This window comes from Sinohyriopsis cumingii, unplaced genomic scaffold, assembly GCF_028554795.1.
Source record: "Sinohyriopsis cumingii isolate HCF-2022 unplaced genomic scaffold, ASM2855479v2 utg000069l, whole genome shotgun sequence".
NCBI lineage: Eukaryota > Metazoa > Mollusca > Bivalvia > Unionida > Unionidae > Sinohyriopsis > Sinohyriopsis cumingii.
Genome location: NW_028315867.1, coordinates 3,643,586 through 3,667,292, shown reverse-complemented (window position 1 = coordinate 3,667,292; position 23,707 = coordinate 3,643,586). Strand labels below are relative to the sequence as shown.

The 23,707-nt window shown below is 38.8% G+C and overlaps 1 protein-coding gene across 1 annotated transcript in view; it reads right to left on the bottom strand.

Moving 5' to 3' along the window:
• Window positions 1-23,707, bottom strand: part of LOC149774894 (uncharacterized) — a 194,136-nt gene that overhangs the window by 79,798 nt on the left and 90,631 nt on the right. Inside the window, exon 4 of the mRNA XM_089944630.1 lies at window positions 6,339-6,656. Coding sequence (XP_089800756.1) covers window positions 6,339-6,656 — 318 coding nt within the window. The remainder of the gene's footprint in view (window positions 1-6,338; window positions 6,657-23,707) is intronic.

Below are 23,707 nucleotides of genomic sequence, written 5' to 3'. Positions count from 1 at the left end.
ACACACAATGTCCATCATTTTTTCAATGCAGAATCAACTCATGGACACACTTTTGACAGAGTCCAATCATGATTCAACAATGTTGAAAGACTTTAAACCAGGTATGCAGGAAACAAAGATTTCCTCCAGACAGCAACTGCCCTTGATCCCAAGTTCAAAAACCTCCCTTTCCTGACACAATATTTGATTTTAAGTCTTCAATCGACTGGCTGTCTATGTCCACTTCATATGAACAAAATCAACCCATGAAAGTTAAACAGGTACGCAATCAATATCCTGCTAGTGGTGCCCCACCCTTTCCTGCATTACTACAGTTGTCAGCAGAGGATATAAGCACAGCTACATCTCACTAAATAAAAAGAATTAAGGTCACCAGAATGCCTCTGACTCATCTCAGTTAGCAAACGTTGACTATGTTTCTGCTTCGTCTGGGTACATTGATGCTTCCATTACTCCAACAAAAGCATTTCTTTTTTTACCAAAGGCAACTAATGATGGACTTGCTTCCATTTTTGGAGCTGTATATATTGTGAAAGTGGAGAAAAATACTAAAACTGTTCTTGAAAAAGTAAATGAAGAAAGTGATAGTTGCAAGGATGAGGAATCCATTCCTCTTGTGCAAAATCCATTACAATGGTGGCAAGTTCATCAACATCAGTTTCTGCTGCTATTCAGTTATGCAAGAGAACTGATCTGCATACCAGCAGCATCTGTCCCTTCTGAAAGGGTCTTTAGTAATGCAGAATACATTGTTTTAAGCCAAAAAGCAGCAATCAGTGCAAGGAATGTTGATATGCTACTATTTCTCAAGAAAAACATGACTATGCCTTAATGTCTTTGTGAATGTTCTGAACTCTAGACTTGACAGATTCAGTTAATAGGGCTAGGACACTTAAACACTTTACTTGAAGCACATTCATTTGCTGATCTTTTATTTCAAACTAGATAAACTGACATGCCCCAGTGTTTTCCAGTCATAAATTACTTTGTATCAGCTAGTCACATTACATAATTTGTGTTCCCTCTTGTTTGGAGAAATTTAGTTTGACAATGTTGCAAAGTTAACATGAAAACACTTGAGTTTTCATCAATGATCAAGTTGTACATTTAGTTTAATTTTGCTAGTCACAACAAATACAGTTTCAAGTCAGCCAAATTTGGTTCTTCTGCGATTTTGTTTAGCTGCCTGTTCAAGCAATTAGTTTATCAAGCTGAACCCATTATAGGTATGGAATCATTGTTATTACTTTATTTTACAATTCATTGTTCAAACTGAACAGTTCTAGTACAAAAAATACCGCCTGCTTTTCTGTAATTTTGCATCACCATATGAAATAATTAGGCAGATTCCACCTGGAACTTATTTTAAGCAGACTCCAGGCACAATCAAATTCCTGCTATAAATACATCTTTAGGCATAATTTTGGACTTGGTTGATTTTCTACCCACCATCTAGGTGGAATTAGGAACTTAGTCACTGGCATCTATTATATGAAAGGAGGAATCTGGATTTAGTTTATTTTCTAACCAACATCTAAGCAGAATGAAGAACTTAGTCATTTACATCAGTTAAATAAGGCATAATTAGGACTTGGCTTTTGTGTGTCTGTAAAGTTAAATGACTGAAAATATAGTGATATTTTGTGATTGTAATATCACTAACAGTTCAATAAAAATATTAATAAGATATAATAAAATTAGTTTCTTGTACAATTTGAATGATTTTCAGCAGCATTTATATTTCCTGTTTCTGATAGCTGTAATTTTATTGTTTATTTTGGGCACAATTTATAACTTCTTTCCACAGCTTCCCTTGTTAAATTTGTTTTTCAAATTTGTTGTTGTTGTATTTTTGTTTAACTTCAATTGGATTTAACTGCCCTCAAACAAGTTTTCATCTTGTTTTCCATTTTAAAACATAATTTCGCTTTTCTCCTGACCTGAATTTCCTCGATATGGACCCATTTTTTAATATCATCTCCAAAACTTTTTTTAAATAATGCTCTGTCTGGTCCCATTCCACTTTGAGCTTTCAAATAAGTATTTGTTCTGTTTATTGTTTAACAGAGGATCATTGTATAAAGCTTTTTGATTGGCCAAAATTTTGTAATTGCCTAATGAATCGTCGCGTAATAGAAACTGATGGGAAAGAGCATGTTTGCTAAACATGGCGAATCAAATTTTTGAGCGGGATGAGAGATTGAATAACCATTTGAAAAATGTATGGCAATGAGAATACCCTGAATGCAAATTTGATGGGAACATAATTGGTCAATCTGTATGAAAACTGAATGCCAGGACAAGCATTTTGCTTTTTGTGCCATAAAGAGCTTTACAGTAGCGGCTAACGTGCTAAATAGGACAAAGAATTTAATCATAAATCAGGATGATTTCGAATTTATACAACTCCAAACTGATTAACTTCCAACGCACCAAGAATATTTTGATAATATAAACAATAATGCCACACGAGATTGAAAGCAGATTTTACTTTTCAGCCAAGAAAATTCCACAAAGATATGACTATCTTTGATAGACATGAATATCTGGCAATAATTCCCACCAGTGATCTACATGTTGTCCCTCCTTAAATTCTGAAGTTTAAAATAAGAGTAATAATATCATGATAAACGTTTGTCAGATCTTTATCATTATTATTATTATTATTATTACTATAAATAAATGCACGACATTTGTCAATGTGCTAGTTCATTATTACATGAATTTTTACTTATTTTTGTCATGATAGCACTGCACTATATGAACCTTTCTATCATTTTATTTTACTGAACAAAAGATCTTCTAATCAGACTGTCACGGAATGGTATAAAAAATTTTATTTATTAAATACATGTACTCGTTTTTCATTTTTTGTGTACAACGATACCTGAGGGTGATTTATGTATATTGTTTTTGTATTTTGAAATAGTGAGTTCGGTTCATCCTATGCCACACATGCTAAGTACTTTTGATGGGAAGAACCAAATGCCTTCATTGCACAGACAGTATCTGTGTATGAATACTTTACCGTACATAAAACTCTTTACATTATGGATAGTCTTGTCAGTCAGCGGTCTACTAAAAGGACTTGCATATCTTCAGCTGTAGAGGTATGTAAGTTTATTAATTTCTTGTATATACGATATAACTATTGTACTACCACGTTTATTTTTGTATGTTTGCTATGTAGCTTTGGTTTATACAGTATAAGGCACATATTTTTATTGTTTGCGACTTAGCAAGGGATTTATATTAGTAATATAAGGCTATGTATTTAAGAAATGTTTAGTACAGTAGGATTCTTATCGAGCAGGGTTAGGTTTACTTCTGAACCTGTTGTTGTGTAATTATTGTCTCTTGTCTTGTCTTGGCATCCGTCCATCTATGGGAGACGATGGTGTAGCTCCAGAGTAAGCTTTTGTTTATCCTTCTTTTTAGGTCTCTTTTCAGCTTGTTTTCTTTTCCTTTCTTCCTCTGCTTTTTGAACTCCCTGCCTGACAGCTAGACACCAGGTGGAACGGTTGTTTGCACAGCTCTCCCAGACATTGACATTGATGTTGGCCATCTTCATGTCCTTCTTGCAAACATCTTTGTAGCGCAGACATGATCGTCCAGTCGGTCGTGCACCTTCTGCTAACTCCCTGTATAGCAGGTCCTTGGGAATGTGGCCTGGGTCCATTCTCTTGACATGGCCAAGCCAGCGAAGGCACCTCTCGCTGAGAATGGAGAACATGCTGTTGATGTTGGCGCATTCTAGAACCTGTGTTTGGTACTTTGTCCTGCCACTGGATGTGCAGAATGCACCGCAGACATCTCAGGTGGAAACTGTTGAGTTTCCTCTCGTGTCTTGCATAGCTGGTCTATGTTTTGCTGCTGTAGAGGAGTGAGCTCAGCATGCAGGCTTGGTGGACATGCAATTTGGTCTTCTCTGTGAGTTTGGGGTTGCTCCAGACCCTCCGGTCAAGTCTGGCCATCACTGCTGCTGCTTTGGCAATCCTGCCATTCACCTCAGAATCAATGGAGAATGAGCTGGAGATGTTGGACCCGAGGTATGTGAAGTTCTTGACAACTTCCAAGTTGTACCCATCAATGGTAACAGAGGGAGGGGAGTCTGCGTCCTGCATCATGACGTTCGTTTTCTTCAAACTGATGGTCAGTCCAAATTCCTTGCAAGCGTGGGGGAGGCAGCATACCAGGTGCTGAAGTCCATTTTCAGTGTGTGATGTCTAGGCTGCATCGTCGGCGAAGAGCAATTCACAGATAAGTACCTCTGTGACTTTAGCCTTAGCACGGATACAGGCGATGTTGAACAGCTTGCCATCAGCCCTGGTATGGATGTACACTCCTTCGCTGGCCGCCATGTATAGCCTATCGTGTGCTGAAAAAATGGCTTTCCACCCTACAACAACAACAACAACAACAACAACAGTCTTGATAGATCCCATGCTGGGGTAATTTTACTCCAAGCAGCTACAACATATTTGTACATCTTTGTGTACATTGTGATATGGCTCTTACTGCCCATGGTCAGTTCATGTGAGATAATGTTGGGGTTTGTGCGGGGTATAAACATGGGTGGGGTATACTAAATAATTTTTACACAGTTAATTAATTTTTTCAGGGTATATGCATCAAAATATGGTAACTGCTGAACCCCTATGATAAATATGTTGAGTAAGAAATCCCAATATGATTGGTCTGACAAGTGTCAGGAATATTTTAACAAATTAAAGGCCATACTTAAAGGTGCATCAGCTCTTTCAGCTCCAGATTTTAGTCAATTATTTAAAATGTCTGTTGATGCAAGTTATGCTGTGGTTGGTGGAATATTGATTCAAGAAGGCAGAAATGGTGCAAATCATCCAGTGTACTATTTTTCTAAAACATTAAACAAACACCAGAAAAATTATTCTTCAATCACGAATGAAAAGTTTGTCTTTGATATCGACTTTGCAACATTCTTAAGTGTATATTAGTTATGTTCCCTCTCTGATTACTGTATATTGTGACCACATACCCCCTACTTTCATTAACAATTTGAAAAACAATAATCAGAGATTGTTGAGCTGGAGTTTGATGCAACAGGAATACAATATTGACATTGGAGACATCAACAGAAAAAAGGATAATGTGATTCCAGTTGCACTCTCAGATGTATATAATTACTATATTGTTATATATTGTATACATTTTGTCTAATTCTTTCTGTGTGATTTTAAGAGTTATCCAAATGAATTAAGTTATATTCTGATTTGAATTCCAATCTTGTATGTGGTGATGCAACAGTAGCCTGGAATATTGTTGATATGCTATCAGTCTTGATGTATCACAATGATATAATCCAAAATGTCATTGAATGAATTCACAATAATTCCAAGATCATAATTTAATCTTAAAGTCTAGAGTACTTTGTAATTACACTGATTAATTAATTCAAAAAATCCTCTCAATTGTACACAAATTGATTCCATTAAGACTGATTTTAATGTATGGAATTAAAATTCTGAAATAAACAACAGTTATAAAGAAAGCTAAGGCACAATAACAGAACCATGAAGAGATCCATTTTCACATCAAATTCATTAACAACTTGCTTCTAGAACATTCATAATTTCTACAAAACTAAAGACAGTGAACTCAGCAAACATGTTTATCTCTAAGTAATAATTATCTTAATATATAAACAAAAATCATAAACAAATATTAGTTTTGTAATAAGTTCTTTCCCCAAAAAAACTCCAAAAGATGTTATTAGTCAGGTAGGACTCTACCCTAAATTACTGACCAATCTCAACCATGCAATATATATATATATATATATATATATATATATATATATATATATATATATATATATATATATATCCATAAAAATAACAGTGAAATACATTTGTTTCAAATTCAAGAAACTTTTAAGGACTACTTAACACTGTCAAGTACTTTTCCATTACTTTTGGAACTGACATTAAATTTAATCTCTTTTCAAGGTTGCTACAAAAATCCAATCAATTTTTGTGAATGTGTGAATCCTGGAAAAAACCTAAAAGAAACAGCAGACAAGTATGTTTATTTGCAGTAGACTGAAAGAGTAAAACATATTTCCTTGGTTTATGACTTGCATAGATCTGGGATAAATCAAACCTATATGCCTGATTGTGATTATTCAAGATATATATATATATATATATATATATATATATATATATATATATATATATATATATATATATATAAGTCAATTGTGTGAGTTTATATTGTAAACTGACAATGTGCAGACTTGTCTGTGGATATGTTGACTGCAAAATAAGCCATGAATACAGCAATAATTTACATATTACCTCCAGGAAAGATTACTGTAATCTCGGCTGAGAATGGACTTCTGCCTTTCTCATTCCAGGAGTACATTCTGTACTTGTAGTTTCCAGGGGAAGGCTGGGTAACATTGACAAAACAGATTCCATTACGAAGCCAAATCTGCGTTTCCTTTAGATCAGCAACACTTGAATTTTTCCAGGCCATGTCAGGGTCAGTGGTGGATATGTATTGTATGACAAATGTCTGGACATGAGATCCATTATATCCAGGTTCAAACTGCAGCTCAATCTGGTTCTCAATAAATCGTGTGAAGTAAAATTTGCTAACCGTCTGAGGAGGACCTGGAAATATTGAAAAAATTAAACTCCAAATTCACTTAAAACTTAAGCTAGAGCATCTAGGAATCTACACAATCAACACATAGTATAAGGAATTATAAAATATCATCAAAAATATGTTAGTAATAAATTCTGTTTTTGTTGTTGTTGAGTAGTGTGAAACTATTTATTTTGCCTTTTTTGTCCCCTTTGGGGCAATATGTAGTTTTGGGGAGGGGGTAAAACTAATTTTAATTATGCAATACTTACCATTGGCTATTGCTTAGCTGCTTTTTTGTGCAAAAAAAATATACTGTCCATTTGATGTGCACACATCTTCCCTTAGAGTGAAGAATGTTCAGTATGATGCAATTCCTCGTGCAGCTTGTCTGTTTCTGCCATGTTATGCACATTTTAATAGCAGCAATAGCTTCCCCATGACTGTTGCTTAGCTGAATTTGTCAGTGAGGAGGGTTTGCTGATGCTCCATTAAACTGAAGAAAAAACCCAGAGAAAATCGAAAACATTCACCATTGGTGGAGAGGTTCATGTTATGGAAGGTTGGTATTTCTCGGGGCTACATGTTGTGCCGTAACGACAGGACCCAGAGAAAAGATGCCTGCGCTTTGTTGTGATAACAAGTGGAGGTAAAAGGAAGAAAAAGTAGTATGGTAATGCCAAGATATCCTCTAAGTAGGAGTAATTATGGTAGGCCCATGAGGTAGCAATGGCTTGAACCTCATGGGTTATAAGTTTCATAAAGGAAAGGTCTCAATCAGTAAGAGATTGGCACGCTCATTTGATTGTGGCTGAAATGTCTATGGAGCCCTTGAGAGAGAGGAAAAGATGATTCCTACCCTTTCTTTTTCCTTTTGATGCCTTAAGATAGAAACATAGTGCCCTTATGGGACATAAAAGCCTATTTGTATCATCTGCAGCACAAATTCGACTGTTTTTTTTGGTAGTGTAGCTGTGGAAGATAATTGATTTTTGGCTAAAAAATCCTGGTTGACAAAGGTGGGAAACCGAATCAGGATTCCCATTAAACCGGACACAGCCAGTGTCAATAGATAAGGCATGAATCTCACTTTGTCACTGTACAGAGGAAAGGGCAAGTAGAAACACAGTCTTGAGAGTGAGGTCCTGAAAAGAAGTCTCACTCAATGGTTCATAGTGGGTTTCAGTTAATGACCATAAAACACAAGATTCCATCTAGGTGTACGAGAGCAAGAGACAAGTCTCTGCAGCTCAAAATGCTTAATAACATCGACAAGGTGTGAATCCAAATCAGTTACCATGCCTTGAGAAAACGTAAGCATTAGTATAGGCAGCTCTATAGCCTAGATAGTGGACACAGAGCATTTTTGTTCTCAAAAAGAAACAAAAGAAAATCAGCTACAGAGGTTATAGAGGGGCAGCTAGGATCAACATGTTTCTTAATGTGCCAATCACAGAAGATTCTCCACCTGGCATCAATGGGAGTCTGTTGTTGAGCCTAGCTGCAAATAGATCCACTAGCTGCCTTCAACACAGCAAGAACAGGGGCACTGATACAGCGGTGAAGAGTCCATTCTGTGAGGATGGCTCTACCAGTTCTGGAGAGAATGTCTACCAAAATGTTCTTTTTTGCCTGGTGAGTGTTATGTTCTCAGAGGCGGCCCAGTGCAGGAGGTTTGAGACTTCCACACAAACAGAAGGGGCATGTGTGCCTTTTTGACATCAGAGATAAGCTATGATGGATGTTGTCAGAGGAGACAATGACACACTGGCCCCATACTCTCTTTATGCACCCTTGCAACTTTAGGTACACAGCCTTCATTCCTAGGCTGTTTATGTAAAGGGATGATTCAGATGGGGTCCAATGTCCCTGTAGAAGTATAGCCTCTGGTTCTAAATCAGTGCCCCAACTGGAATCTGGTTCGGGTGCATGATGACTCCAATCATGAATCTGTCCTGATTCATCCACCACTGTAAATGGCGATGAAATGCTGGTCCTAGAAAGATAACTGTTGATAGAGAATCTTTTTGAGGTTTCCAACTTGCAAGAAGGAGGAACTGCAAAGGTCGCATATGGAGAAGAGGCAGACAAAGAAGTTACTCCTTGTAGTGTGTCTAACTGGGCTAGATTCGATCTATCCAATTCAGTGGCACTCTAAGTTCTTACTGTGAGGATTTTTTTCCACATGCAAAATTAAGTCTTGTGATGGAGTGAGTTCTGATTTCTCAAGATTGGGCAAAATGCCCAACTGAGTTACCATGAAAAAACAGCCGTACAGATCCTGATGAACGGTATGGATTTGAACATTGTGAATCTGCCAATCATCAAAATACTGGAGAATTAGTATTTACAGTAACCTGAGATATCCTGCCACTATTCTCACAACTCGGGTAGAAACTCTGGGTGCAGAAGAAATTCTGAATGGTGGAACCAAGAACTGAAAAATTTCCTGCTCTAAGCAAAACTGGAGATATATAGGGTGAGGAAATATGGGGATATGTAGACAGGCATCCTGAAGGTCGATGGAGACTGCTCAATTAGATGGCTGAAGCACATTCCAGATTGAGAAGGTGGTCTCCATCTTGAAAGGTTCTTCCAGAAGAAACTGGTTTAAAGGGGAGAAGTTGATTATTATGCAAAACTTTCCACATTCTTGATGACTAGAATGATATATGATTAGAAGGACTGATCGTTCATAACCCTCTCGACTGCCCCATTTTGTAAAAGGATGTGCACTTCCTCCCTCAGTTTCACCATATTGGATTGATGAAAAAAGATGGGCGTCCTGGAGACAGGAGGTAATTCCCAAAACTGGAGTCGATACCCTTCGTTCACTAAAGAAAGGACCCAACCATCGTCTGTGATGCTCGACCAGGCTTTTAGAAAAAAGGCCTTGGCAAGTACTGATGTGAATTCCTAGGAGAGGGATGTGTAGCAGGATAGGTTTCAAGTCCCTAGGGCTGTCCCCCATCCCCACCTTTAAGAAATGAAGGGGGCTGTGGAAACTGCCTCCATCCTTTCCAGGTTCGTCGGCCACGTCTGATTTTCAGTTTCCATTAATCAGACTGACAATAAGGAAGAGGCTCATCTTGAGGTTGCATATTGGACTGAGGCTGTGTCCACTTTAGGAACTTAGTAGATGGCCATTGAGGGTGATTCACATTGACATGCTTCCTGGCCGAGTGTGACAGGCCAGGAGTGGATGTGAAGGATCTATGTTGATGATCCAAGATGAGTCCTGAGATGCCAGAGAAGGAATGAGGCCTCAGCAACATCACACCAGATGTGAAGAAGTTCTGCTGATAAAGCCATATAAACAGAAAGTGCATACTGCGATGTCTGGGCCATAGCTTCCAGCACGCATTGAAGGGCAGCTGGGTTCAGTTACTAGGGAAGTAACTTTGAACCCAGCTAGTATGCTGAGGGACAGCATACTAAGAAAAGCAGCTGAGATGAGATCAACATGAGCAGCTATGATGACAAGCAGTCTGACCTTGTGCTCCAAAGTTTCAATGTCTTTTAACTTTTTACCTTCTGCTAACGCATATATGCGACCATAAAAATAGCCTTGTAACGCCAGAGATGCATATACAAGCTGTTAATAATACTCTCTCTGTCCCGGCTGGCTCATACATGCGTTTCCGGCCAAGGGTTGGGAAACCCCAGATACGCATATACCTACACGTTTCATATTAAAGCTTTGTATTGGATGAAATTACAAACATCTGTTCTCTTTTATAATATTTAGCCAATGGAAATAGTCCTTACATAAAATGATGAACGTATTCTATTAGTAATTTTACAGCAATATAAGTGGGAAATTCTATGGAAAATGAGGTCAATGGTGACACTAAAACAAAATGTCAACATTCATGTATTCCAACGCCGATTCTGATGAAGTTTTGAAGGATTTGAAAGTGATGATATTCATTTTAACCAGATTCAAGATGAAAGATTGGGCATTAGTGTAAGTCCAGTTTTGATACCTGACACTTCAGATTTATCTGAAACGCGAGACAATCAAATCTGGTCGGAACATACGAGACCGGTAAATGTGGACGACTTTACAGTAGTTTCAGGGCCAGCATTTATTTTAGAAGAAAATGCAAGGGAAATATATTTCGTTTACATGCTTCAGGCAGTATCATAAAAAATTACCAAATCTGCAATAAAATAGTGGACACATTGGTGTGCAAAATAGTGGTGAGAAAAGTAATCTAATATACATTTTAAACACATAACACTGAGATATATTTTTTTAATTATAAATATGTGAATATAAACATTGATTCATGTGGATTATATGTACTTGTTGGTGGAAATGAGTGGCACAAAACATTGGTAAGTGTTTAAAGTTTTATTTTACATTAAATTACATAGTTTGTATGGGACAACATTGATACAGAAAATGTAGACAGCATGTAAATAACTCAAGAAGTTCTCACTCAGGCAGCTATTATGATGCTCTGGGGTTCAGCCTACAAACTGCTGCTAGAAGGCAGGCTGCTTATCAGGCTTAGTAGCCAGGGCAGCAAGTACTTGCAGAAGGTAAAGAGTTAAAGGAGAGGCATACCCAGGAGTTTCTGTTTGAAATACCCACCTTGGCCACACTAGCATCAAGTTAGGGTTAGGGGATGGCGAGACACGAGCCGCAGCATATCTTCTGTTATGAAGGTAAGATCCAAAAGCCCAAGGGGGCATACATGACAAGAACACTGAGGTGGAGAGCCCCACATCCCATAGGGATTAATTGTAATCATAGGAAAGGGGGAAATACTGATCTGATCCCTTATCCTAGTCCGAGCTCACTGGTTAGACTCCCAATGTTCATAATGAAGTGGTGGTGGGGGGGAGCTCTGTCCAAACCCTATCCCCATACCAAAAGGAATGTGTGTTGCTGATCCCTCCCAGTGGGAGGGTGCAACACACTACCTCTGACAGAGTGGTGGCAGTTCATCTCCTCCTCGATGGGAGGCAGTGATGCGCTATGAGAAGCGCAGTGCATCTGTTCCTTAATGGGAGGCAGCAACATGCCATGAGATGAGTGGTGCATCTCCTCCACAATCGCAGGCAGTGACGCATTAAGAAGTGAGAGCTGCATCTCCTCCTCAATGGGAGGCAGCAACATGCAATGGGATGAGCAGTGCATTTCCTCCATGGGAGGCAGAGACGTGCTGCTACATGGTCATTGCATAAACTTACTGGGATGTAGCGATGTGCTGGGAGGGGTATTCCGGTCAGAAGACTCCTTATTTTCAGTAACAGAGAGGCCAGAAAATTCAGCGGAAGAAGGAAAATGAAGTTTCTTTTTCTCTGATAAGTTCGGGTAGAGTCTGCATGATTCCAGCTTTCTGCTGATCATGATTTACAAAATGAACAATGATTTTTCTGTGACATTTGGAACATTTAATTACAGCCTGGAAGAGTGTCCCAGGAAGACTGTGTTGACTATATTCCTTAATATATTATAAAAATTAACATATTTTTAACATCACGTAGAACTCACCTTGTTGGTATGTAGTACACCTCTGTGATGTCTATAGATGTTGTAAACTGTAGCATAAATTTACAAGTCTTTTCTGTGTAAGAAAGTTCTGTGTTTTATACAATTTTTATTGAAAAAATTAAGTATACATATATACAATACATACATACAATAACAATGTAAACGAAATTCAACACATTGAATTAAATGTCAAGTATAGATATCATATACAACATGGTTCCAGCCATGTCAATCAAAACTGAAGAACACGCAGCATTTAGTGAGCACACTGTCATTATTTCTTGCATAAATGACTTACCAGTACCTAGATATAAAATGATTGTCACGGAATTGTGTATGAGTTATATCAATATGTATACATTGTCAAAAATGTACTCGGGTTTCGTTACCACATACAGTGTCACCCGAGGGTGGTATATTTTTTTGGCTCTAGTTATTTCAAAATACTGAGCGAAACTCAGACCAAACTGCATGTGCGAATTGCCTGCAGCGGGAAAACCTAAGTACCTAGCTGTGCATATCTGTCACAGCTAGTATACATATAGAGCAAATTCTCTATAACCAAATTACATTATGATGAGTCTTATCAGAAAGCTTACCCCTTTACGGGAACAAATCTCCAGCTGTAGAGCTGCCTGCCATGCCTTATATATGTTGCCATGCCTTATACATGGTGTGATGTGGAGTCACAGAACTCTGTGTGGTTGCGTGTGACGTATATGCTGTGTTATGGTGACGTTTGATCGGAAGAATGTACTGGTTTTCTCGATGTGAGGGACCAAGGCTTCGTGACCATCGGGTCTGTGTTAAATGTGAGGGCTCTCAAGGGATCCTTCAACAGACTGAGAGGGGCAGACCATGCGTGGGCGCTTCTCTGACCACTGACCAGAGCGAGTGGAACAGGAGTTGCATCTTGGACGTCAAATGGGTGCCACGATAGATATATATATTGTGTTCCACGTTATTTTCACTATTGCTATCTGAGCATATTTTCATTCATTCTTATTTCAATATCGTTATGTGAATGATCGACAGGTTCATAATTTCATTCAGTCCTATAGCAATATTGTTATATGAACGATCGATACGTTCATAATTTCATGCATTTCAATATCATTATGTCAACGATTGATGCATTCATAATTACATGCATTTCAATATCATTTTATGAACGATACATTCAAATTTACATTATTTTCTAAATCATTATTTGAACAATACCTTCAAATTCACATGCATTTCAATATCGTTATATGAATGATACATTCAAATTTACATGCATTTCAACATAGTTGTATGAACAATACATTCAAATTTACATGCTTTTCAATATCTTTTATGAATACATTCAAATTTACATTCTTTTCTAAATTGTTATTTGAATGATACATTAAAATTCACATACATTTCAATATTGTTATATGAATGATAAATTCAAATTTACATGCATTTAAACATCGGTGTAGGAATGATACATTCAAGATTTTGTTTATATTGGGGTGTAGATCATATACTTTAATTTTGCTGATCGATGATAAGACTTAATTCATGTTTGTTTGAAATTCCATTGGTTAAATTCATGTTTGATTTTTTTCTCATTGAGTTAATTGTTGTTTATAGTTCCATGTTAGGAACTTTATAATTCTCCATATCTTTTTGTTTATAATGGTGTCAGATTTGTTAATATTTAAACTGGGTTTATAAATAAACATCTTGCAAATGCAGTTGCTTTTGGTGTCTTCGCTAATCCAGTCCCAACCCATCTTCATCTTGTGACAATGATTTTGACAGTAAGTGTATCCAACCCCTGTGAGTACTGTTATGTATATTTGAGTCAATTTATATTTGATTTAATTTCATTGTTTGTTTGATTGTTTATTTAAAAAAAAATATTCCATTACATGCTATTGTAATGTAACCTTATTTACTGGAATAGAGAGTTCAGTTCTGACTGTATTTTCTATTTTCAAAGTAAACAACTAATAATAGAAACTTTGTATCTAATGCTGACCTAGTTTCTGACCTTGATTCAGAATGTTTTTAGTAAACAACTTTTTAATATTTTTAATATTTATTTATTCTTTCTCAGAGTAAGATTCATAAGTGGAATTGAGGCCATATCTGGAGTACTTGTCAAATAAGATGTATCAATTAGGTTTTCCCAGAGGACTGACCCACATCCAGGCATCTGTTTTGTGTTGAAGCTAGATTTATTATTGATGCTTTGAGAAATAATAGTCATTTTTTACAAAGCATTTGGAAAGTCAAAGTGTTTTATGTCGTGACCATTTTTTGGGCTAATTATTTTATTTTTCTTCAAAATATTTGGATTTCAAGAGAATATTTTCCCTGGAAATAATTGTGGGCTAAATTAATTCTTGGACAAAGACAGTTATCAAAATTTATACAGAATTCTAACTGGAATATTTTCTGTGATTCAACTAAAAACTGTTGACACATCAGTATGTCGCTGACCACAGCATAAGTCATTGCCTTCCATTTTGGATTTCATCGGGATTCGAACTCAGTTTCATTTAGGACTTTTTTATTACTAGTACTTCTATTTTTTAATTCTTGGATTATTTTGGGATTTGATTTGCAAAACCGTAAGTTCTTTTTCTCATTTTTACCTTGTTTTTCTAGGGAAATAAATTCTTTGTTAAATTTTACAAAGCTTGTCATCTTCACTCTTTTCTTGTTACTGTTAGAAAAGGCCTAAACATGTAACAGTGTATACAAAATAACACTAAGTCCCTGAAGGAACCAAAACTGGAGAGAAAAGGTTACCACATACATATTTGGGAACAAAAACGAACGGATAATGTAACACCATCTGATATAATTACTGAAGAGTACAGTTCGCAATTGCGGTTAGAAGACAACACAACAAGCAAATTTTCTCTGGTGCTTGGCACATGTCTGATTGTATCAATTTCATTGAAAAGGATGAGCTAGCCATGCTTGTTTTGCACATAACATAACCAAAACAAATAAGCTGCATGAGGAATTGCATCATGGTGACAATTCTTCACTCTGAGGGAGGATGCATCCACATCAAATGGACTGTACTTATTTTTGGGCATGAAAAAGAAAGATAAACTACAGTTATGGGTAAGCTATTGCTGCCATTAAATTTACCCTCTCTCACCTCTACCCTTATGACATACTTAGCTCCTAAGTGACTGTTGCATGTGAACTTTCCCCCCCCCACACACACACTCATGTACATATGTGCTGTGACTTGAGTGATCCAGTCATAGGGGAGTCTCTTCCAGATGGAGTTGTCCCCAAACGAGACTTAGCACAACTAAGTCTTTCATACTTCTCTGTTGTGATTGCAGGAAGGAAAATCCTGAAGTGCGTACTTATTTAGGCAAGCCTATGGTAGCTATCAATATACACACATTGCTAGCTAATGTGTTTTCAATATATAAGCAGTTGTCTATGTTGGTTTTCTCTATGAACATACTATATAATTTAGAATAGGTGCTTGTTTAAAAATGTAGTCACATCAGTATTAATTTACTAGCATCACCAAAGACACCAGTTACTATCAATAAGCTCTGACAATAATGCTGATGATTGGTGCACATTTGATGGTTAATTGACAATAATATTGATTGGTGCACCTACAATGGTTGAAGTGGTCATGATTCCAGTCACACCAAGACCAACAGTTACTACCACAGCAAGATCACAAATAACATCTATGACAAAACACATGCATTTGTATTTAACACTCAGTTTGATTCTTGGGGTAATTTCATTTCACAGCTCTTGTTTCACTTTGATTATCTTTTCACATAAGTAAGGATGATGGTCTGTCATAGCTTCTTCTATTAATAATACAATTATTATTTTAATTGCACAACAGGCAGACCTTGTCCAGCCTCACCATCACATGAATACATATGTGCACTTCCAGCCAATTCTTATGTTTTTTTTACTAGCACACTTGTCATACAATTATAAATAAACTTCTGCCTCGGGTATATTTGAATCTCCTGAATTGTGCCTTCTGGTGGTTTGGCACCTCTCTCATACAGAAACACACAAATTATGCCTGAACTTTTGAAATCTAATGATGGTGTTTGTCCAATAACTGTCACTTGAAAAATTGCATCCTTGCTGAATAACAATCAAGATCTTTCTTTCCTCAGTTGAGTTGGTGTTGGTTTAAAAATTTGATCGTAAATATAACTGGGTTGGATACATCGGTGAATACCACTTAGCCATTGTGAAGACAATAGAGGAGTGTTTTCATAAACGGTGGCTGCAGACAATGTTTTAGCATTTTCATGTGCAACTACATCACCATTATCAGAATCCATTATTTCCATAAAATGATAAATATAATCTTAAACAGAAACACAAAAGACCATTAAGTAGCCATATGGATAGACATGAATTGCTTCAAACTGAATGCTATCTTTAGCTTTCAATGATATTGCTGTTGTATATATAAAAGTCAGGTTCATGACATATTTGTATTCAATAACTGGGCTGATTATTGATTAATGATGTTCCTTGTCTCCATCCACTATAATAACTAGATATAATAAATAAATACGATCCAGACTTGCATACTGTTAAGGTTTTAGTACTGGAGTTATCAAAACTATCTACATCACCAAAAACAATTCAACTGTTTGTTATTTTACTAACATCAATTACTATCTTTCACTAGTTTGCAAAGTGTATTCTGTAGAATAACTTGCTACACATGGTGGTGTTGGCATATGAGTGATTTCTTCTTACACATATCGACTTATTGCAGTATGAGCAATAGTAGCATAGCCTTCTATAAATGCACCCTACATACTACTGTCTCTGATGCCACCACTGTCAACTAAATTCTTTACCACAAAGTTGCCTTTCAACTTGATAATAATCTCCTGAATGTTTTCATTTTCAATTTGCCAGTGTGATCTTCAAAAATCATTAAGTTCACCTAGATTGATACAAATAACAACATGACTAGTAAATTCAGAAACTCCGAGCAGCAGGGAGGGCGAACAGACCATTTTGTAGGAACGTCCAAAAGTAGTGAAGGGGGATCCTATAGGGTCTATGGGATTTATCATTAAAAACACCCTTGGGAACATATAGGGTCTATGTAAATTTAACATGGAGAAAAATCGTGGGAACATATAGGGTCTATGGGAATTAACATGGCCAAAAACCCTGGGACAATATAGGGTCTATGGGAATTAACATGGCCAAAAACCCTGGGACAATATAGGGTCTATGTATATTTAACATGGCCAAAAATCGTGGGACTGTATAGGGTCTATGTAAAATTGAAACAGGGAGGGTCTCTATTTTTTTAAAAAAAATAAAAAAACAAAATAAAAAAGGGGTAGGCAATGGAAAGACTATCTCTTTTCGAGAAATATGGCTGGCCCTGAAAAGGGCCTTTGGGTTTATGTTAATGTATTCATTAACATAAATGGCACCGCATTGGTCTTCTTCTTGTCCTTAGGCTGCGTCTCACTGTTGGTCCGTACATCAGCACTCTTTTCAGGCATCCTTGTCTTTCGACGTAGATCCTACGTATCCACAGGTTGGTGTTTGTCCTGTGGACAACGGTCCACTTCGATCGGACATACATGAGCAAGTCTGTCCGAAACATCATGGAAGACACAAGGGTGGATGACTCAACTGTAGTCCACATCTTGAAGCGACGAGAACAGGTGAATCAATGCATTGAACGGCGCTTATTTATAGTACAGGAAGGATTGAAACGGATTGAGTTCATTCACCAATCCGAACACGCGTTACAAAATTCAGTCAGCCCTCATCCAATCCGAAGAGAGCAGTCTGTGACGTCACTTAGTCAATATGGATTCGCTAGCGCTTGTGTGCAGTCAATCTATGCGACAGTGATTCAACATGACGGAAACTCAGAAAACGATCCATTGGGGTGCACCAGCAGGGGAGACTGCCCAAGGGAACCCGGACTTACTTTCAGAAGAGGTGAATTGGGATTTTGTGGATTTTCTCTCCTCGCAAGAATTTGTTCCGGAACCTTCGTTACCTTCTTCATTACCGCAAGTGGAGAATTTTAGACAGAGACAGAAAGAAGAATTGGAGAAATTTATACAACGACAAAAGGAAGCGGAACAGGCTTTTCTCCTGCAGCAACAGCAACAAGAAGAAGAGGTAAGAAAAAAACAACAGCAGCAACAGCAAGAAGAAGTAGCAGCAAAGAAACAAGAGGGTGAAAATCAAACGGTCACGGTACTGTTGGACATTTTAGCGGAGTTAAGAAGTCTGAAACAAATGTATCAGACTTCTTTATCACGACCGAAGAGAATACGACCTTCCCGAGCTAAACACGTCAACCCTGTGACTAAGCCTACCGTACCACCCTTAGTGATTTCAACCCAATCATTATCATCATCAACATTACGCAGTCCAGAAGTAGGCTTTGGCCGTGGCAAAGGCATAAGGCAGTTAAAGTTGATTGCTTAAACTCACCCCTACACCATAAAGAAAAAAGGCCCTTTTCAGGGCCACCCACATTTCTCGAAAAGAAATACAATTTCAATTTGCCAATAACTCAGAATAACTCACCCATTTTACCCTTATAGTACGTGTGTTTGTATGAGTGCGTGAGTGTAGCTTCTTATTTTAAAATCACAACTCAAAGACACTTACCTTATATCATTCATTTATTCTTTTCTCCATTTCTTTTACAATCCAATTCACAATTCATAACACATCACTTTAATAAAAAGTTCATTGACTTCTTCTTTCTCCTTGTTTAGTCTCTCTGTTTTTTAAATTTCTTCACCGTCTTTTCCTCATTTTCTTCCCTTCTTCTTTTCTTCTTCTCCTGTTTCTTTGCTTCTTGTAAATAGAATTGTCTTTTTTCTTCCTCTTCTTCCTCTGAAGAATCCCTCTCTTCTTCCGAAGAATCCCTCTCTTCTTCTGAAGAATCCCTCTTTTCTTCTGACTCCTCTTGTTTCTTTTTTGGGCAATCTGGAGACCAATGTCCTTTTTCTTTACAATAATAACAGGTATCTTGACTTTTGTCCTTTTTAATCCCTGTTTTTGTTCTTTCTTGACGGTCTGGACACTCTGAAGACCAATGCCCTTTCTTCTGGCAGATATAGCAAGTATCTTGACTTTTATCTCGAAAGGAAGGAGAGTAGTCCGTAGGCTGGTCTGAAGAGAATTTTCTAATGACCCCTCGCAAAGCTCTGACGAAACGTTCCATCTGGTTAGTCTCTTCCATCGTTGTGCTCGGCTTGAGAGTGAAATGAATAGTGAAAGGATAAGACACACACCCTTTTATATACGCTGGTCTGCTATGACTATAAAGTAGCTCATGGTGTTTGAACTTGAGTCATTTGACTTTTTGCTTTCAAGATGAAACGATCCCATTCATTCGAGAAGAAAGAAGAAGAAGAAAGTAAGAGGCAGAAACGTGATCTATCGCCTCGTACCAGGGCTGAAATCTTGGCACAAATTCATGCCAGTGATTTTGAAGAGGACATGAGTGAACCAGAATTTGAAACCTCTAAACCAAGTTCACCACCCTTAGTCAACCCTGAAAAATACTATTCCATTCGAGAGACGGAAAAGCGCTCCTCTAGAAAATTTAGAACCACGGCTTACAAATACACGGTGAAGTTTAAAGATTTCAAGCCCGAAGCACCGTTAGAGAAAGCAGAAGGGTTCATCACAGGAGTGTGGGATTCTTTGCTCACTGCACTCAAGCGACAATGTCAACCCAAAGAAGACGATCGCTTGAGACTTTCCATACAACACGACGGTTTGAAATCCCCTGTTTGGATCGAGTTTAGCACCCCTGCAGAATTGACCGCTTCCAAAGTCATGGACAAGATTCAACACGTGCAACAATCTAATGACCAGTTTGACATCACCGATGGAAAAGCCACATTGGACATGACCCACGTCTCTCCTCCTCAAGGGACCGGACGCAAAAAGATGTTATTGGTGAACGACCTTCGCAGCATTAAGCGTAGCCTTGTCCAAATTCACAATCCTCATGACCAGATGTGTTTAGCCCGTGCCATCGTGGTGGGACGAACCTATGCCAACAAGAACGACATGGTAGAATGGAAAAAAGACTGGGAGAACATTCGACAATCGGACCGAGCCAAACAACGAAGTGAAGCAGAACTCCTGTTACGACAAGCTGGCATGTCCAAAGACACACCCTGTGGCATTCCTGAGATGCAAAAATTGCAAGATGCCCTAGCTCCACGATACACCTTGAAAGTGTACCCTCAAGAAGTGCGCGGGTTTCTGTTGTTTCGAGGGCAAGATTTTAAGGACGGAAAATACATTCACGTTTATCATCACGATGACCATTTCGATACCATTACCAGTATCACTGGATTCCTGGGATACGGTTATTACTGTGAGAAATGTGACCATGGTTATAATAATCGAGAGCAACACAAGCATTGTGGATCGAAATGCTCAGGATGTTTGGCCTCTTCACCCTGTCTGAGCGAAGAACCAGTGCCTTGTTCCACTTGTCTGCGCACGTTTGTCAGCCCCACCTGTTACCAACAACATCTGAAAACGCAAGGTTCACAGAAGAAATGCGCTTGTCAACTCCTGAGATTGTGCCCTACGTGTGAACAAGTCATACGTACCAATAATATCAAGGCACACATATGTTCAGGAAAGAAAAAATGTCACATTTGTCACCACATCGTGGACTTGGAACACCAATGTTACGTGCAAAAATACCAACCCCCGCCAGAGAATAAGGACGGTCACAAGAAGAACGGCAATTTCATCTTTTTCGATTTCGAATGCATGCAAGAGACTGGCATTCACATTCCTAATTTCTGTGTGGCTCATCGAGCGTGCGAGAAGTGCATTCAAGAACCTATCTTCAGTCATTGCCCTCACTGCAGCAAGATTCCTGGAGGGCGTGAAAAAATCTTTCGGGGACCGAACACGTTAGCCGATTTTGCCCAATGGGTCTTAGACCCCATCGACAAGACGTGGAGCCAAGAGGACATCGAACTTTATGGAGATTGTCATCGTCATGCCACGGTGATGGCTCACAATTTCTCCGGATACGATGGACAGTTTCTTTTGAGGTACTATACGGAACAAGGCACCGAACGTCCTAAAGTGACTTTGAACGGAGCCAAAATCATTTTCATGCAAGTGGGACAAGTACAGTTTAAAGATTCGATGAGCTATTTGGCCATGCCTTTGAGTCGAATGCCTAAAACGTTTGGAATGACAGAAATGGCTAAAGGGTACTTTCCACACTTTTTCAATACGGAAGCCAATCAACACGCCGTTCTACCCCATTTGCCCGAGGCTCACTATTACGACCCCGACAACATGCGTACCGAACAACGAGAAGCTTTCTACGCTTGGTACCAGGCTCACGCCTCGGACCCTTTCGACTTTCAGGAAGAAATGTTAAAGTATTGTCGTTCCGACGTGGACATTTTACGACGTTGCTGTGGAAAATTTCGAGAACTGTTCATGGAACACGGAGGGGTCGATCCTTTGAAAGAAGCTTGCACCATTGCCAAAGCGTGTTCCTTAGTGTATCGACAACGATTCATGCCTGAAAACACCGTGGCTGTCATCAGTCCTCAAACGACCCACTTTGTCAAACGTCAATACTCGGTCAAAGCCCTACGTTGGTTACATTACTTGTGCGACAAGGAAGACAAGTGGATTCAGCATGCCCGCAACGGAGGGGGCGAAAAGACCATCGGAACGTATTCGGTCGATGGCTGGGACTTAGAAAACCCCAAGATCGTGTACGAGTTTAACGGTTGCTTATTTCACGGATGTCCCGTCTGTTACCCTGACCGTGGCACTAAAAATCAGTTTTTGCAACGAACCATGGAAGACTTGTACCAGGACACTTGTCAGGGGCGCCTAAAGTTAGAACAGGAAGGATACCAAGTGGTGGAAATGTGGGAACACGAGTACGATCACGGTATGAAAACCGATCCCGAGTTTAAACGCCTCGTGGAAAGTTACCAGTTCATGGACCCGCTGAACCCGAGGGATAGTTTGTACGGAGGAAGGACCAATGCCACTTGTTTGCTGTACCAAGCCGACGAAGAGAAAGGAGAAGAAATCAAATACTTGGACGTGTGTTCGCTGTATCCCTACGTGTGCAAATATTGTCGCTTTCCTGTAGGGCACCCGTAATTGCTGACGGAACACATCGACCTGAAAAACATTCGACATTACGAAGGCTTGATCAAGTGTAAAGTTTTGCCTCCCACGAACCTCTACCATCCCATCTTACCTCACCATTGTCAAGGCAAACTGATGTTTCCCTTGTGCCGTACTTGTGCCGAAACGTGCAACCAAGACCAGCCTTGCCATCACAGCCAGGAAGAACGGGCCTTGACGGGAACCTGGGTCAGCGTAGAATTGTTCAAAGCTCTAGGACATGGGATACCAACTGTTAGAAGTGTACGAAATTTGCCACTTTCCCAAGACACAACAATACCACAAGGGTGACCCCAGTCAGAAAGGCATTTTCGCCGACTACGTGGATGCCTTTTTGAAACTGAAGCAAGAAGCCAGCGGCTATCCTTCCTGGTGTCACACTCCCGAAGACCAAATAAAATTCAAAGAGAAATACTACGAACAAGAAGGCATCACTTTAGACCACATCGAGAAAAACGAAGGCAGGCGATCGTTTGCCAAAGTGATGTTAAATTGCTTGTGGGGTAAAATGGCACAACGACCGTGTTTACCCAAGACGGAATATTTGACAGAACCTTCCCGCTACTTCCAGATGATTCATGACAAAACCAAATACATGAAACACGTGGACGTCGTTCGAGAGAATTTGATCTTGGTCAATTACGAAGAAGATCTGGACTTTGTACAAGACGACCCTTTTGGAAATGTCATCATTGCGGCTTATGTGACAGCCCATGCTCGCTTAAAATTGTACGAAGCTTTAGAACTGTTAGGGGAACGCGTCCTGTACTTTGACACGGACAGTTGCATTTACATCCATCACCCGATTCAACATCACCCTAACATCGAAGGAGACCGTTTAGGAGCCTGGACAGACGAGCATCCCGACGACAAGATTCTAAGTTTCGTCAGTGGCGGTCCCAAAAATTACGGCTACGAATACTGTGACAAATAAGGAGAAGTGCACATGACGTGCAAAGTGAAAGGACTGACTCTGAATTATCGTACCAGTCGTGTGGTCAACTTTGGGGTATTGAAAGAAGCCTTGCAATCGGGAGAGGATGGAAACTTTAAAGTGACCACCTATCAACCGAACAAGATTGTACGTTTACCCACTCACCACATCATCAGTCGACCCTTGGAAAAAGTCTATCAAATTGTATACCAGAAGCGAGTTCGACTTCCCAATCATTTCACCTTACCGTACGGTCACGTCGGTATTGGTCTGTATATAAAAAAGGAACCCTCGGCAAGATCGATCATTGTGACTACCAAGACCGAGCGAACAAGATGAATACTTTGAAAGAGACATCGTTCCAGTTTGGGGATTGTAAAAAAGTTGTATCTTCCTCTAGTGTGACTAATACTGGATGGATAAGACCCAGACATTGC